Below are 18932 nucleotides of genomic sequence, written 5' to 3'. Positions count from 1 at the left end.
TCAAGTTTATGAAGAGGTTATTTTATGCTGCACATTCTTCTTTTTATTTTTTGTTTTTCGATTATTATATTATTATATTATTATATTATTTTCTTCTTTGTAAAAATTATTTTTTAACTTTTTTATTGTTTTAATTTTGGAATTGTATTTATTGTTCATTGATCATATATTGATGCAAAATTAGAATTTATTATTGCTTTTTATTATTGCTTTGCTGATAACATCACTAATACTGGCATTAAATGACAAATTATCATTGTTCATATAGTAAAAAATTTTTAATGCGAACATATATGGACATTTTTTTATATATAATTATCATATAATTATATTTATTTACGTTTATATATATATTTATATATTTATATGTTTATATATTTATATATTTATATATTTATATATTTATATATTTATATATTTATATATTTATATATTTATATATGTGCTTATATGAAAAACCTTTACAGGGCATATTTTTATATCCTGGACTTGTGTTCATTCACCTTTTTCTGTATATATCAATTTGACTAAATGAATCGATAATTCAATGAAATAACGATTATTCCTTCCTAACAACGGGCTGTCATGAAGAAGAAATTAATAAACAACGAAGTTGCGCTGCAGCTATCAACGAGCGCAAAAAATTATTTTACTATCTGGCATATGTTTTACATTTTTCTGTATTATAATAAGAGAGATTTGTGTTTTTGTGTTTCTTAACAGTTATAATAAAGTTTGTGTTTTCTTATTCCCAAGAGAGCTGCGCGAGTGTGACAGAATTGCAAGCGTTAGTATTACCTTCAAAAAACTATAACAAATATATGCAATACTTTGGGGACTTGTTCGGGATGGATGACATAACGAAATGACAAACGATGTAGTAAAGAGAGAAGAAACTATCAGGCCAGTTTAATCTCATTACAAATTTTAATATTCATGCGGGTAGTTTTGGTTATAAAGTAATGCTCGACACGCATGATGGAAGTGTTTTCTTGCGGCAATTTTTGGTTCAGTTTAATAGCGTAAACAATTGGAGGACTTTTGAAAAAGTAGTTATCTGATATGAGCTTTTTATTTAAGAATGTATTATATATTTTTCTAATTTATTTTTCTAATTTTATATTTTTCTAATATATTTTCATATATTTTTCATTCTATCATATATTTTTCTAATTTTTACAATGAAAAATTATGAAAAAGTTGCAGATTAATTCATATTGCATTTAAAAATAATATATTAATGATATAAAAAAGTAATAATATAAAAATATAAATAATAATATAAAAAAGATATAAAAAATATAAAATAATAATATAAAAAAGAATACATTTCATTTCCTTAAAATAACTCATTAGATATTAATGTGACATAATTCTTATGGACACAAGTTTGTTAGCCATAGACGTCTATCAATCATTCTATAGGTAGAATAAAATACATAATTGTTTTATAAAAAAGATACGTTATTGCATATTGCAAATCATTTTTTTTAAACAGCAACTATGTATTTTCTTTACACTAATTGATTTATCTCATTCTGTGCATAAAATTTAATAATATTAAGATATAGTTGCCAAAAAATGAATAGTTTACGAGATATTTCATATTTTATGTCAAATTGCATATCAAACTTCATAACTCAGAAAATACTTGCTAAAAAAATACTTTATTATAGTGTTTTGTGGAGTTTTCGAGATCAGCTACAAAAATATACAATAAAAAATAGAGAGTTTTATTTAAAAAATTTAAGGTAATCTTGTTTTGACTTTGGCGACGCCATCCGAGGCAAAACTCATAGCGATAATAAATAGATCTTCTGAAAGCTTATAATTTTTATCTGAAACACTTTTTAAAATGTTTTAGTTCTCAAGATATTTTGCCGTCTCGGTACTTTTTATACACCCTATATATTAAAGATGCATGTCGTACGTTATATATATTTTTAAACAAAAGAAATATTAATTAATACAATATCATTACACGTTTAATTTTTTTATATATACAATGTACACAAATATCAAAATGATTCCGAGTCGAAGTATGTGCAGCAAAAGAATCAGTCAATATCATAGAAAAGATAACAATATCTTCGAGATAAACTTCGAGATAAAAATATCGATTTAACTTTTTTAGAAGTGATCTAACAGACACGCGCACACTATTTATTCATTTCCATTTTCATTTATCATATCACGATTCGCATTACCAATATTCACCATTATAAAGTTTATTGCACAATTTCTATGTCTTCAGATGTCTCACTAGTGTGATATTATTTTAATTATTAATTATTTTAAATATTTATTTCTTCTTTTGCATTTTTCCTCTTCTTTATCTTTTTAAATGCAAGTAATGCACCTCTCATTCTCCATTTTTCTGCAAAACTTGTATCTTAAACATTTATATACTTTTATTTCTAACTTGTTTTATTTTATCATCAACTTATTTTCTTCAATCTTCCTTCTCTTTCATAAAATTTGATTTAATCATGGGTAATATCAATCTCTTCCTGTCCAAATAATTCTCTCTCAGCAGTATACTTTTCATTCTTTCCTTATGCTTAATTAATATTACATTATCAATGAATAATAAAAAATATTTTTCTCTCTTATTTTTATTTTTTCACATTTTTTCTTCTAAATTCAACAACAAAGCATTAAATGAGGACTCAAGGGACATCTTTACTCTATCCTTTTTGTCATTAAACATTGGTATAACTTTATCATTTATAATCTCCTACTCTCTTTTTCTTACTTTTTTTATATTTAGAATATCATCTCTTCCCGTTTTAAATTCTCCAACCAATCCTTTCTTTTCCATATTCTATCCGTCCTTGTCCATTCCCTTGTACTTCTATACTTCTGTACTTGATCTGATATCGCATATTCCAATCACCTATTTCCTCTTCCCATTGCCTGTTAGCCCAATTACAAAGTTTTAGTTTACTATTTGCAATAGCAATTAGTTTACTATTTGCAAGTGGTTCTATATTTTCTCACATTTACTTTTCCCAATTATTGTTTTTTACTTATTATCGTAGCGCAAAAAGTTGCATATATAAAGAGAAGAAATTAAAAAGAAATGATTAAGTTCAATTATGTGATTTTATAAATACATGAAAGTTCGTATTCATATATATCTCCCTTTTAAACAAATATATGTCAATAAATATGTTCATTTATTTTCGAGATTTTATTATATAAAATAAATTACATATGAAATGCGTATTTTAAATGTAGTGCTTAAAAATGCGATAAAAATGAGATATAAATATGAATCTTAATTTTATTGATCGACAAGCGAACGCTGTATTTTTGAAGAATCGCTATCGTAATCGTGCTATCATAAATGTGTCACGAATGTAAATAGAATCACAAATCAATATAAACATATTGTTAATTTAACAAACGAATTAACTCAAAGGAAATTAACTCAAAATATATCATACGACGTTGAATGAGACATTTAAAACATAAATAATTCTCTCATACGGTTGAAGTCGCAATGATATTGACCAAAATGCGCTTGAAATGGAATAAATGAAACAATCAGAATGTATAATGCCTATAATTGTATTATGTCTAAAACTAAAGTTATCATTATACTTTAATGTTATGTATACTGATATTCAATAATTGCAACATAATTGAGACAAATAAATATTACTATAAATATCTGTAGATTTAATAAGCTTTTAAACGAGGAAAATCGATTTAACGAGTATAAGTTAAAGATAGATATGACAAAGTGAAACTCGAGTAACTGCAGTACTTACGAGGAGAACTTTGCAAAGTATCAATTCCTGATTTTAATGAAACTTATTTGAATGAACTTTATATACATAATGTGTATAGACATAAATAAATAAAGTTAAAAAATATTAATTAGTATTAGCGAGGTTAGAGAAGACTATTTAAAGAGAAAGACTATTTAGAGAGTGAATGTATTTTTTATAAATAAAGTGTTTTTTAGTTCTTTTTGTTATATCTCAAAAACTATTCATAGATATAAAAAGATATAAAAGATATAAAAACAGTTTACATAAAAATTTTATATTAAAATTATATCGACTTATTCATATATTTTAAAAAATAATTGTTTTTAAAAATTTTCAAAATTTTTTTGAAATTATTTTTTAAAAATATTATTTAAATGGACAAATAGAAGTAATTTTATTATAAAATTTTTTTATAGCTTGAATAATTTTTGAAACATTTTTTTTAAATAATTATTTTTAAAGATTCATAAATTTGTATCTCTTTTATAATGCAGATATTCCTTCAGATAATGTAAATATTCCTTAAATAAAATAATTATTTTTAAGAAATTTTATCGTAAATTAAAAAAGGTAAAATTAAAATCAAACAAGATATCAATGTCATGTAATTAATTAATTAATTAATGATAAAAACATTTCGAATTTATATTAGGTCATCTTCAATGTATTTTTTTATTAAAATTAAAAGTAAAAATTATTAAAATTAATTTTTATATCCTATTGGTTATTTAAACATCAGTGTTTAAGTCGGTATATATGTAAATACATGCATGGGATAACGCTCATTATTTATCGCTAATTTTGCGCTTATAAATGTCCGTGAACACAAATATGCTATCGAAGTTCGTGTAAAATCTTGAGTTATCAAAAATATAACGAATTCAATTAAATGCACTAATATGGACTACTCGTATAGGATTTTACAATCGACCCACTGCTGCGCCCACTACTTGTCACAGTTCAATATTGGCGCAGTACTGGAAAACTACTGGCGAAGTATTGGCAAAGTGTCGGATGATAACTTGGGCCCAATACTGACAGATGATACTGGCCCAGCCATTATTACTGTGTATAGGTAATACAATCGACTCAGTACTGAGCCAGTATAAGTTGCTAGATTTCCAATACCGGCGCAGTATTGGCAATACCAGCGGCTCAGCATTAGTCTCAGCATCGGTTAATAGCTGGGCCAAACTTTGATAAACAGTACTGGCGCAATACAGGATTACGGTGCAATAATCAGGATAAATAATGACTCAGCGATGGTGCATGATATCAACATAAATGATAAATAAATTAAACTTACGCTATTACAAAAACATTGTGCAATAAGAAACATTTTAACACTAATTTTAATTATACAGCATCATTTGATGAATAATTTAATAAACATCTATTTGCATACATGTATATGACAGATTATTAATACAATAAAATATTATATACATAAAAATAAATATGTGTTCAATTATCCATGAAATAAAAATATCTAAAAGATAATGTTTAAATGTTAATGATATTAAATATTTTAGTAATAGTGCAATTTAGATTTAATTATTATCTATTGATATTATGTCATCGCTGGGTTATTATTATTTATCATTCGTGTGTAATATATTAATAACTCATCATTATTTATAATTATATAAAATTTGTTATTTAAAATTATAATAGCGATCTAATACATATGTATATTCTAATGGAATCCAATAAGTATGACCAACAAGTGCGTATAAGATATATACAATCATAACTTAAAAATTCACATTAATTCACATGAAGTTTCTATGACAAGATAATTTTAATTGTTAATTATATAATATTGAAATAGTATATAATTTTTTTTCTTATATTTGTATCTTACATTATGTATAACATACAAATATAGGAGAAAAAATCAAAATAACAAAAATAATAGCAAACTAATATATAAAGAAAAAATGAAGTAGACTGGCAAGTGCCCTGCAATAGTACTTAGTAGGTGTGTTTTTTCATCACTCTCACTTCTGTCTCTTTTTCTTTCCTTCATGATCAATAGCTCCAAATCCAGAGAGCCAACGACTCATAATAGTAGATATTTGTTTGTATTCTTCGTCCCGTTCAAACTTTTCTAACAATACATTTATAAAACATATTTTTATAAAAATTCTTACGATAATTTTATTAATTTTTCATTAACAATACTAACCATTTAAACACGAAGAAGTATTATTGAAATCTTGTTTTCCAATATCGTGAATCTTCCAAAAGTGGAATATTCTATTTCTACCGATTTTGAAAGAGTTGACATTATTATTTTTTTCACACTCTTTTTGATGCATGTCTTTCTATATAGTAAAATTCTCTATATAGTAAAATATGGTAAAGCTTTATCTATAAATACAAATAAGTCATTTAGCACGTATAAAGTAATGTTACTTTAATGTTTTTACTTGCCAAAGCTTTCTTCTTCTCTTGTGATGCAGTGATAGCCTCCTCAAACAATAAAAAGTCTTGCATCGTTTTGATAGGGAATATTATTCCTAATTCATCTTTAATGTTATTAATATTATCATGCAGCATTTCCATCATACGAATAGTTATCAATACATTTTTTTATGTCATTCATTTTTTACTCTACATTGTACAAGATGCTCGTTTTTGCAGAGTTAATAGCTACTAATATTATATTGCACTTTTTATCTAAATATTTTTTTATAGATTCTGAAAAATATTTTCATTTAATAAGTCTTTAATATTTTTGTTTTTACTTTGGATTGTTCCGAAAAGATACACCTTCCATTTGTCATGGCAGTTGTTTGACAAAAATGTCCACGTCCATGTTAGACGTGAACCATATTTCATCATAATTCGTGTGTACAATGATATACAGATAAAGATATCGATTTAATATTTATAATTATTGCAAATATGTATAATTAATGTAAAATATTTTACAATAAATCTTTTTTTGTGAAAATATAAAAATTCGAAATAAAATTATATGATTATTTTATTTATTAGCTATATATAATAAATTGATCAAAAATTAACATCGGTTGTTCTTGACTTTTTAAAATGTTATTAGCTCTCATAAAACAAGACTGTAACCTGTTAAATTTTTATTTTGTCTATATTACTCATTTCTCATTTATTTCATGTTTTTGTTACTAAATATTACTTACATTAAGTAATAATATAAAATATTGATGAGATGATTTAGGTGACCAGTACGCATTTGGCAAATTTACGTTGGCAACGTTACGTTGTTTTCTATATACATTATATATAGACACATAATAATATACAAATACAAATTTGTATACAAGTATATCCAGCAAACAAAATGTAATTTGCTAACAAATTGGTAACAAATTCGATCAAATATTGATTGCAAATGTATAACCAGCATAGCATATCAGCAGACTTTGTTCTATTTTTTAGGGCAGTTTGCTCCCAATGTCAGATATTACAGACTCTGTGTGCAATTTGTTGCTTTTTTGCCATCAAATATTGGTAGCAAGCTTTGCTCAAAATCTGTTTTTGCAGGTTTTGCTATCAGGGTATATACAAGTATACAAGTATAAATTTAATAAAGTTAATTAATTAAAATTATAGAAAATTATTTTTATTTCTTTCCAGTAAAAAAATTAATTTTATTTGTTTATTTCGACGTCGTAATATAGATCACGCTCTGTAAAATTGTTCGCTGTCATTATTTCAATCCCTTATATCCGTTAGATCCTCATCATATCTTTTCTTCTCATCCTTTGTGCTTCATCTCTGCGACATTGTTCCCATTCTAATAGTATTACGTTGTTTTCTAATCCTCTTATTTACGCTTTTTGCTAAAGTGGTGATGAAATCACTTCGAAAGTGACCATTGGCACAGATAATCGCTATTTGTCATATAGATCAGGGATCGGCAAATGCATGGGCACTGCGGGCCCAATGCCTGCGAGCAACAGTTGAGCGCTACGGCTAGCATTAGGCGGCTAGGTGCAATAAAGTGAGGAGAGGGGATAGCAGGAACATCTATTGAACGTGCTGTTCAAGAAGTAAAAAAATATTGTGTTGCACAAATTCAGACCCAAAATTAGCATAAATTAATAACTATCTATATTTTAAATAAACAATTCTTACAATAATATTAAATAAACAACTCTTATAACATTTAATTATAGTATTTGATTCATAGTTTTCCGATATTATATACGATATATCAGATGTTATCGTTTTGGCACAATTTAAACGAATTATTGCATTCAAATGTGAATCTTTTAATTGTTCGCGTAATCGCGATTTATTTAATTTCATAATAGAAAATAATTGTTCATATGAATATGTAGAATCGAACATACTTATTATTTTTGCAGCACGAGCATGTAGTTGAGGAAAACGTTCTTGAGATATATATGAATAAAATTGTACGATGTCAGTCATTGTATAAAAACGATTTTTAAGAATAGTGTCATATTTTAAATCTATTAATTCTAATTGTATATCTGCGGGAACAATATTAATATCAACAGTAAAAGGTATCATAAAAATAAGTAAGTCTTCTTCTAAAACATGCATTTCCCTAAACTGACAATCGAATTCATTATGTAATAATTGAAGTGAATTTATATATTCTTCTTATTGCTTATCTTGGTGTGTGTTCGAAAATACCCGAATGCCTTAATCTTCCTTAGAAGACATGCGATATTTATGAGTTCAAAAAAAGATAATTTTTATTTTACTTATGTCTTACAATAATTTTACAATAGTTCTTAGAGTATAATATTGAATATGCTATCTTAGAGAACTTCTATTCTAAGAACTATTGTAAAATTATTGTAAGACATAAATAAAATAAAAATTCTATCTTTTTTTGAACTCATAAACATCGCATGTCTTACAGGGAAGATTAAGGCATTTGGATGGTATTTTCGAATGCACACCAAGATAAGCAATATGAAGAAAATATTTAGCTTAGAGCTGTGAGCCACACTGACAGCATAATGACTGATCCTTCCGAACTTTTCGTATTGTCTTATTAGGGCTTGAAAACAATTGAAAGTACAATACAAAGTTGAAATAGGTCTAAAGGTTTAGGGATAAGAGATAGAAGTCTTAGGTGTCCAGACTTTACATTAGGTTTAGGAATTTAGGGAGATAAGAGATAAAAGTCTTAGGTGTTCAAACCTTACATTCCGAAAGTCGTTCGAAAACACTTCAAAAGTTCTCGATGGGCTTTCGATCGTTGCGTTCAAAAACACTCAAACCATTTCGAAAGTGACTGTTTCTCCCTACTTCATCAAAGTAGGAAAAAGAATCTCAGGGAATCGATCATGTAACTTTTCCCCTAGGGCGTGAAAAGTGAAAAGTTTCACATGAACTTACGATCATATACGATTTTGCGGAATCATGTAACTCTCTCAAACATGAAAATGTAAAATTTTTCATGTGAACTTTTTCATGTACCTTGGTAGCGGAAAGGCAGAAATTATTAAAAGATGTATATAATACTGTATAAAATAATTTTCATTAGTTATAAAACCTATGAAACTATGTTTCATGATTTTACTTTCCACGCATCCAAGATACATACATAATCGCTGTACGTGAAAAGTTTCAAAATGTCAAGGTGTAAAAAATGAAAAGTAAAAAGTGAAAAATAAAAAGTGAAAAATTTCACATAAAGTTACATGATTAACCCCCAGATATAAATGTAAAAGCGGGAAAAAAAAGATGTCTAATATAGAAATTAATTTGTCGAGGCACTTATTGCTTATTAGGGACCAAATTACAAATGAAGCAATTATGCTGAATGAGTGTTTACTTTTATGGGATAAAATGGATAAGTATTTATTTGTGTATTCTGTACAAAATTTTATCAAAGTATGCATTCTAACTCTTCACACAGGTTACAGTATTATAGTCCTTTATACGCTTATATATATATATATATATATATACTTTAGATATGTCTTTAAATTTATTTTCACAATTAGCAGTATATTGCCATAGTTAACTTTTTTCAGATCCTCAATTATCTTTAAATATAGATTATTTTTACTTTCAACAAGATACTTTCAAACAAAGATTGACAAAGATTGCTTCCACTGAGTATCTTTCACAACGTTTTCATCTTTCGATAGTTTCTTTTTATTAAATGTTAGAATTTCACCCGAAATCAAATTTGTATTATTCTCATATCGATATTTGCATTGACTTAGTATTTTATTAATTGTTTTTATAGAAAACTATGATTGAAGTATCAGACGTCCCGCAAATTTGGCAGTGTTTTGATGAATTCCCTAAATCCGAAAAATCAACTTGTGAAAATGATACAAATATGCTTTCAAGTGAGACTCTAATATATGATGAAAAAAAACTACTGTGTTTTGGAAAGATAAAATGCTGTAAAGACACTCATTTCAATGAAAGCAGCATCAATCGCTGTTTGAAAGTAGTATCATTAGAAATGATGTTATATGGACAAAAATAAGTGAGGAACTGAAAAATGCCAACAATACTGGCAATATACTGCTAAGAATTATGAAAATAAGTTTAAAGATATAACTAAAATGTATAAACGTACATAATAATCAGACAGGAATGGAACTGAAAACCTGCAAATATTTTGAAGAATTGGAGGAGATATTGGGAGAAAAGCCTTGCCTAAAACCTGTTAGCTTTAAATCTGAAAAAGAGATCTCATCTAGCAGCATCTTCTAATACTGATAATACAACCAGCGATACTGATAATATAGAAGATGATAAAAGAAAAAAAATCAAAAAAATCAAAGACGCGTGTGAAACGCGTGTGAATTAAAAATTTGGACAAAAATGATCAGCGAGGAAAACAAGAAACGTGATGAAGCCAAAGAATGAAGACACCAAAAATTATTAGCATGTCAGGACAAAGCACGAGAAACATATGAACATTTTATGAAAAAACTCCTTGAAAAATTATAATTATAAGTTAATTCTACTTTATATAGCGCATAGTACTATAGTGTCTAATCTTTAAATGTACTATTTTTGTATATTTTTTTTTAAGTTAGTAAAAAGATTTTGTTACAATCTATTCAAATAAATTTACATAATTGCATAAATATGCCTAAAGATCAATTTCCTTATGCATATATTTGTGCGATTATACAAGTTTATCTGAGTAGGTCTATATTCATTGTTAGTACTGAAAATTTGTTTATATTTTTATAATTTATATTTTTACATAATTTTTACATAAATCATAAATGTTCAATACTGATATTGAATAACAAAATGTAATCAGAATATTGATATTGCAGTGCAGTGTGTATTTATTTTAATTTTGCAATATCAAATGCTTTCATTGCTAAATTCTATGCGCTAACTTATTTCTTAAATCAATATTTTGTTTTTATCGTAGAGAAAATTATTTTTCTAATATTTTGTTGCAATTTTCTAATAATTTTCTAATTTGCATTTTCTAATATTTTGTTGCAATTTGAAGTTCATGGTACATTATTTTTGTTTTTATTATTGACTGAAAGTGATTTTTATTTTTGATATTTTTAGCTCGTTATAAAATGAATCTGTGATATTGAATTATATTTTTGCAATATAATTTTGCAATATAAGTTTTGTAATGGCTGTGATATTACAAATATAAATTATTACTTATAAGTAGTAAAATTTGAAAATAATATTATGCAATACAAATAAAATTAATAAATAACTTTTATTTATAAATATCAAAACTTTATTTATCACATTAATATAGACATAAACAAAAATACAGACAAGTGATAGTAATACAGACAAGGAAATGCTTTCTATTTTTCTGACAAGATATCGGCATAGATTCTGTGGGATATAAAAAAGCGAGGCAACCCTGTGTTTTGATGTAGAGTCTGAATCAGCAAATGACAATAGAAAGATATTGTCGTTTTAATATACCCTCAGGATTGTCTTGGAAGTTTACTGGTTGCCTATTAAAATGATTATTATAAACATCATCATTGTCATCATCGTGTCCTTCGATAATAAAAAGTCTTCATAATCTTCCAATCCATTATCAAGACAAATATTGTGTAGTACACTTGCCAGAATGACAAAGGGAATCATGTCATCACGATTTATATCCAAGAATTTTAGTCGTCTCCATTTACCTTTTAGCAACAAAAATGCTCTTTCAATAACTTGTCTCATACTGGCATATGCTGTGTTAAATTTTATCTGAGTCTAGAACATATAAGAAAGGGATAAAAAAAGATAATTTTTTAACTATTATAAAGCACATGCTATTCAATCCATCTCTAATTTAAACATCTTACTTGTGTAAGTTGGCCTAAATTAATGAATGGTGATATCAACCATGACAAACATGAAGCTTAATCCTTGTCTCCAATAATATAATCCTGCTCTACAAAAAAGAATGCTCTGTTTGCATTGACTTCCTTCCATATATCTGAATTTCGAAAAACACGCCGATCTCCCCTGATCCAGCAAATCCAACAAAGCAATCTAAGAATCGAAGTTCTGCATCACACACTGCTTGTAATGTTATTGCGTATTCCTTGTCTTTACTTATAGAGCATGGAAGTGTGCGTCTATCTAGAAATAAGATATATTAAGTTGGGATTTAACTTAACATTTAATAACATGTCAGGCAGATAATGATTGGCTATTAGATAGAGAATTCTTAAACTTTTGACAGACTTTAAGAATTCTCTATTTAATAGTCAGTCATTACATCTGATAAATATTAAGTGAAATCATACCTTAAAGTTGTTCCAATATTCCAATGTCACATAATTGTAATCGTTAGTAACTATATCTTTATCTCTAAAATAAGTTTTGAAAAAGAAAATAAAAGTATTATCAACAAGATTAAAATTAACCGATTTTGGAAAAATCAGACTTTAGCTAGAAATATTATTCTAAAGGTGTACCCTAATAGAGATAGAAATAGAATGGAATAGTAAAAGGAAATCTGTTCTTCTTTTTCAGATTCTGTATGACAAACACTTTACAGAGAAAAATTAAAACGGAATTATTATTCTGTTCCACTTTTTTCTCCATCAAAATGCCTTTGGAGCTTTGATTAGTATGTTTGTTCCATTTATAGCTCTTATTACATATGGTAACTTTCCAATACTGAAACTTCTCTTGAACAGCAATACGCCGGTCTCGGGGCCAGACAATGACGTCAACAGCAATATCATTAAGGCTTCAACAACTCTCATAAAAGAATCACTTGCAGATGATTTTCCTATGTCAAATCGCTCATCTATAGACCTGTAGTGTACACTACAGCATTACTGACAACAATAAATTAAAAAATAAAGTGTCTTACTTTCATGGAGCATTTTTATCTGTAAGAATTAGGAGTAGCGAGAAGCCACAATGCAGACTGTTTGCGAACAAGAATGATAGGTCTGCCCAAATGATTCTTATGGTTTAGTAAAAAATTTAATTTTCCTTCTAGAATCTCATATATATCAGGAATCATGCGAAAATGCTCACGAAATTGTTTTACCGTTAGACCTGGAACAGTTCTGTCTACATAATTTATAATGTGCAATGGCTTCTTTCGTGTCCCACGCAATCTGTGTCGATATCTTGTCAGGAAAATAGTATCAATTTCCTCTGTATCACTATCATCTATTACATTTAAATTATATTTCAAAAATTTATCGCTGATCACTATAGTCTATAAAAAAATCAAATGCTTTCGATGTGATTCATCAGCACTATCCATTTTGATAATTTGACATTTCACACAGGAATCGTTCAAAAACCAATAGTTCTCTGAGTTCCCAATTACCCCCGCCAACGCATTCCTAAATCACCTCACTCACACCTAGTAAGGGATGTTTTCGAACGCACCCTTGAATATACATGGCAACAGATAATAAATTTGAAAAATGCAACTGTTGAGATTGAAATTGATTGATCCATAAATTAAGTTTCATTTTAAAATATCTAATTTGATCAAATATATGAATAATTAATTTATCTTTGTAAAGAGTAATTTAATGTATTTAAATGATTAGTGATATCCGCAAGAAAGGCAAGATTGACAATCCAGGAAGGCTGTGATAGTTTAGGCACAGACTTATCTTTCTAAAAATATAATTATTTCTTGCGCGCGCGCGCGCGCGCGCGCGTGTGTGTGTGTGTGTGTGTGTGTGTGTGTGTGTGTGTGTGTGTGTGCACAAAAGAAAAGCCGTATAAATAGTTTAATTTTCTTCGGATCAAAACTATATGATAGTTAAAAACTGCAGACCTATTGCAGAATACTAGAATTGGCAGGATTTGTAGAAGAAAAGATCCGTACATTAAGGCAGAGATTACAAATTGCTGACAACACCGATAAGAAACACGAGAATCAAATGGCGGAAATGCGCACTAAGAAAGCATGCAATGCTTTTTCCCTGACTGCGCATCCCTTCCACTCGAGTCTCGCGTCTTTCGTCAGTCTCGTTAGTGTAAGCGCCTTTTATAAATCCTGCCAATCTGTTTTTGCCAATCGTTTTTATGATAAGAAGAAAACTATTTCTTTTATAAATGAGCATAAAATGAAATGGTATGGTGGATAAAAGAGCAGCATATCTCTATTAAAATGAAAATAAGCGATGTAAATGAAGAGGATCGGCATGCTAGATGTGTGTCTCAGATTAAGTTTGGCAAACAGGCATTTCCAGCTCGCATTTTGGAAATCGTAAGTTTTAACGAATTTGATACATATTTTATACATCTATGTCTATATTTATTTTTATACATCTTTGTCTATATTTTTTTATATAGCATAATACAAAGCATGAAATTTTATTATATACAGAAGTATAAAGTACTCACACAATATGCATAATCTAAAGATGATATTTAAAAGACTTTTGAAATCTCTAAAGTTATAAGTTACATTGCTATTTTGCATTGCTCTAAATAGATGTTTGTCTGGTAGATAATCAAAAGATTCTCGAAGAAGCTGAAGATTAATTTTTTAAAGAAATGGATGATAAATTGAACGGCAAGAGTAATGACAAAAAAAGAAAAATTAAGTTGAAAAAATCATTTGGCTCTGTTGCTTCTGAGCATGAAGTTGCTGTTGCCATTGGGAAGAAATACAACTTGCCTCCCAAATTACACGAGATAAAAAAAAGTGAGTTGAAATATGCGAGAAAGAATCTTAAGTGTCATAATCAAGTTCAAGTCGAATTAGATAATTTTCATCTTTCTAAAAGCAAGTTTAAAGATGTAGATAATGAAAAAAGAAATTATTCTATTAAAAATTCAAAAGCAACAGAAGCGAGACGAAAAGTGTCTCTTTCTCAAACAACTTCACAATTGATTTTGAAGAAATCGGATTATGAGGCTGATTCAATAAGCGAAAGCAGTATTACTGTTGAAAATATAAATCAAACTACAAGTGAGGAAAATGATATAAATATTGATCATAAAGATGATTGTCATAAAGATTCAGAAGAAGAAGTTAATAAAAAAAGGAAGAAACAGTGTTACATAAGCATTCTTCGTCAAATCTTGATGGATTAGTAATTTTGGAACAGTGGTATGTTTCTATAACAATATTTTATTAACAAGAACTGCTAAATTCCAGATCAGATTATTATAAATATGTTTAGTCTTTTTTGATATTTTTTTGTGGTAATTTTATTTGGATTGAAATAATATTTATAAAAATTGTTCTTTACAAAATAAATTAGTGTTTCACAATTAAAGAATTTGATATCAACTTATAAATTCATTCATCTCAATATATGTATTTTTATTATAGATTTTATTTTTTATATTTAACTTTAAACAAAAGTATGTCAGGAAATAAAATCAAGTAATCATATCCCACTTTCCATGCTTTCTTTTATCAATAAATAAATAGAGTTAACTTTAGTGTTTTCTCTTTTTTACCAAATACAGTATGTTATGGAATGTGTATTAATTGCATAAAATTGTAGAATTTCTATTTCACTTTCTTTCATTCTAACATTTTATTATAATTTAATTCCTTATTTCACTCTTCAACGATTCTTCTGCTTTAAGAAACCCACTCTATACTAATACGTGACCGTATTGCTACATGACTAACTATATATCTTGGAGGTGGTTGAAAGCAAGGTATGTTAATAATTTTTATGTGCTGCAATTTTTGATATTTAAAAAAAATACTTTGCAATATTTATGTTATGTATTAATACTTCTGATTCTGACTTTTTTACAGAACAATTTCCTCCAATAATGCATTACCTCAATCGATGTATATCGATTTGCTACCTATCCCATCTGAACATGCTAAGGTATAGCAATTTAAAATAATATATTTTACTTCGCATGCTTTATCAATTTTTAATATGACTTTATGTATAATTTATACATAATCTTTTTTTAAAGAGTTTTTTTAAAGAATTCTCTCCAGAAAGGATCTGGTGGTATATATATATATATATATATATTGAAGGCTGCACGATCCAGAATTATTTTAAAAGCTGGAGCAGCTTGTGCCCAGAATGTCAATGGGAATAGAAAGAGAGAAGTTGATAATGCATTACTTGATCCAAAAACAATGATTCGTGTAATTATTAAAATGTTTGAAAAAGCATAGTTTTCAGAAGCTTCTGCTTATGCTTCCCACGGTAAAAAAAGGCATTCTTCAAAACATGTTCTTCAATCGCTATATTGTATTATTTTTTTTTCTCCATAATTTAACTTAATGCTTTTAACATTGCACACAAACAAAATATAAATTGTTCTCATTGCTTCATATAAATTTAATATATCAATTTATCTGAGATTATCTTTATCATCAACTTTGTATCAATTTCATTCTAATTTATTTAAGATTACTATATATTTGCTTTTAAAATTGTATTATAACAATGAATATTAATAATGATTTCTATTATATTGTATTAAAATTTAATAGAAAGTATTAGAGCAAAAATGTTAGTAGTTTTTAAAAGACTTATTATTAATTATTTACTATTATTACTTATTATTATATTTAATTGCATTTTTTGAATAACAGTTGTATATAATATACTAGTTTATTATCATAACTAGGCTTACTATTATTGTAAATTGCATTAAGACATACATCTGTAAAATAATATTTTCTATTATTTTGATCTTGTTAAATTGATTAACATAAAAAATCATTTAGTGTTAGTTTAGTAGATTTTATTGTAAGAAAGTAATTTATTTTATCAGCGTAATTTATCATTTTCCTTCTTTTTATGTCTGTTTTATGTCTCAAATAGATTTGGTTACACACACAACTTCCCAGGCTTGTCATAGTCACAATTCATAGATACTATAAATAGAAAATACGAACAAATATCTAGACAGAAAAGACAACAATTATAGCCTCGATTTTCTGACATTTTCATGACTAAGAGACAGTAAAGATGAAAAACAATATAAATAAAACACCATCGAGGTTTTCATACTGTCAAAACCTTATTGTTATAGGTTTCAATTACACAATGTAACAAATTTAAAAGTAAAAAATATTATTTTTAACTTATATTAATTTGTTGTTTTAGAGTACCCATCGAAAAACTTTACAAGAGATTCAGTGTAACATATCAGTGGATAAAATGCCTGTAAAAGATATCAATAATAGTTCAGTTAGTCAGAAAACAATATTTCATCTTTGCATCCTGTATGACAAAAGGTATTATTTTCTGTATTACATCTTTTCATACTATATACACAGCTAAATTGATTATCCATGATTTAAAATGATAAATTAAAATATATATATCATTGTTTGTAGACTTATAGATTAATATTATTGTATTTTCAGAAATCATGAAACGAAACCGAATGCTGAAGAGTCTCAACATAGTATCAATAGATTCTAAAAAACTCCATGAGCTATCTTCTACAAAACATGCTACTTTGTATGCCGATGTCCCATCTTATCAACAACTCCACCCCATAGCCGTTCCTCATTCTGAACTTCCTTTTGTTTCTTCTCTTCCTTTTCAGTACAACTGTTATAATAATTCTCATAATACTTCTTCTATATACAATTATCCCGGTACAGATCTTTCTGTTCCATCCGATCAGCAGCATTCACATAAGAATCAGAAGAGTAATAATTCATTTTTTACTAATTTGTCTTCTAACATACATTATACTGATAGTACTGATTATCATTACTCCAATGACAATTTATCTATGTCGGTGCTTCAATATATCAATTTTTGTGAGTTATTATTATATTTTATAATTAAGATATATACTATATTCATATTAGTCATATTCATATTCATATTTATCTAATTTGTTTTTTATTTATTCTTAATTCTGGTATCTTTGATATTTTATGCAATATTTATTTCTTTTTAGTTTTTATAAACTGGAAATAATATTTTATTTAACTTAAATAAAAATTTACATGAATGAACGCTTTTCGGATTAGTTTTTAATGTTTTGTCATACACATCCTGAAAAGAATTAAAGATCCTTTCTGAAAAGAATTCTGTAATAAGAAATGTAATAAAGTAATGTTGAAAGTTGATTAAAATATGCAAAGTAAAATATTTTACTTTAAGAGAGTTTCCTCATTCGACGCAACAAAAAATGGGCATATTTCGATGATTTTTTGCGGAAACAGAAAGATTCACGGGATTGATTATTTTTGGGAATTAATGGTTAATGTTTGAAGAATATTTCTAAATCTATATATGTACAGTAATTCTTTATATATATATTTATAACTACACACATGTAAAAATTTACAAACATTCTTCAAACATCATTAAATAATATCCAAAAACACCTCGTAAATCTTTCCATTTTTGCAAAAAAAATCATGAAATATATTTGTAATAGTTTGCTGTGTCAAATGAAGAAATCTTTTTAAGTTAGTAAACTATATCCTAATATGTTCAAGTAGAATATATATAGATATATGTATGTATATACAGATACATACATCGATCAAGTAGAACATATATAGATATATGTATGTATATAGATACATCGATTGAGAGAATAAAAATAAACAGAATATTACATTATGTTAATAATATTCATATTGCACAATATTTTGAAATAGTTTTGAAAAAAGAAGTTATACAAAATTATACATCATTATATAATGTATTATAAATGAGTTCTGTCTCTATGTGATCACTCACACGCGCGCGCGCGCGCACGCACGCGCACACACAC

The 18932-nt window shown here is 27.0% G+C and overlaps 2 protein-coding genes and 2 pseudogenes across 7 annotated transcripts in view; 3 read left to right on the top strand and 1 right to left on the bottom strand.

The window, feature by feature from the left end:
- Positions 1-18932, top strand: part of LOC105429683 (uncharacterized) — a 225220-nt gene that overhangs the window by 193142 nt on the left and 13146 nt on the right. The gene's annotated exons all lie outside the window — the stretch shown is intronic.
- Positions 4176-6626, bottom strand: LOC148937619 (uncharacterized; annotated as a pseudogene).
- On the top strand, positions 8523-11320 carry LOC148937618 (uncharacterized; annotated as a pseudogene).
- Positions 13791-17759, top strand: LOC105429673 (uncharacterized). 5 transcript variants are annotated; one of them, XR_016138135.1, is made up of 5 exons: positions 13792-15306; positions 15795-15869; positions 15973-16048; positions 16143-16384; positions 17294-17417. XR_016138135.1 is itself a non-coding variant. In XM_089071872.1 (5 exons), exons 2-5 carry the CDS (start codon positions 15832-15834, stop codon positions 17612-17614), a joined length of 303 nt encoding a protein of 100 aa, XP_088927998.1. In that variant the 5' UTR covers positions 13847-15306; positions 15795-15831; the 3' UTR covers positions 17615-17759. The 5 variants fall into 5 exon arrangements, 3 of the variants coding, with proteins under 3 accessions (XP_088927999.1, XP_088927998.1, XP_088927997.1); XR_016138134.1 differs by having other exon boundaries at positions 17009-17337; XM_089071872.1 differs by lacking the exon at positions 16143-16384 and adding an exon at positions 17557-17759 and having other exon boundaries at positions 13847-15306; positions 17294-17424.

This window comes from Pogonomyrmex barbatus, unplaced genomic scaffold (assembly GCF_055798465.1).
Source record: "Pogonomyrmex barbatus isolate J1 unplaced genomic scaffold, ASM5579846v1 scaffold12, whole genome shotgun sequence".
NCBI lineage: Eukaryota > Metazoa > Arthropoda > Insecta > Hymenoptera > Formicidae > Pogonomyrmex > Pogonomyrmex barbatus.
The sequence above is the reverse complement of the archived record's forward strand: the minus strand, read 5'-3'. Positions and strand labels throughout refer to the sequence as shown.

Bases quoted from the DNA above. Each gene is read 5' to 3' on its own strand.
- LOC105429673 (XM_089071871.1), top strand. From the start codon at position 15,990: ATGCATTACCTCAATCGATGTATATCGATTTGCTACCTATCCCATCTG. The intron at 16,049-16,142 runs GTATAGCAATTT...CTTTTTTTAAAG, and splicing joins TCCCATCTGAACATGCTAAG to AGTTTTTTTAAAGAATTCTC. The intron at 16,324-17,293 runs GTAATTATTAAA...TTGTTGTTTTAG, and splicing joins ATCCAAAAACAATGATTCGT to AGTACCCATCGAAAAACTTT.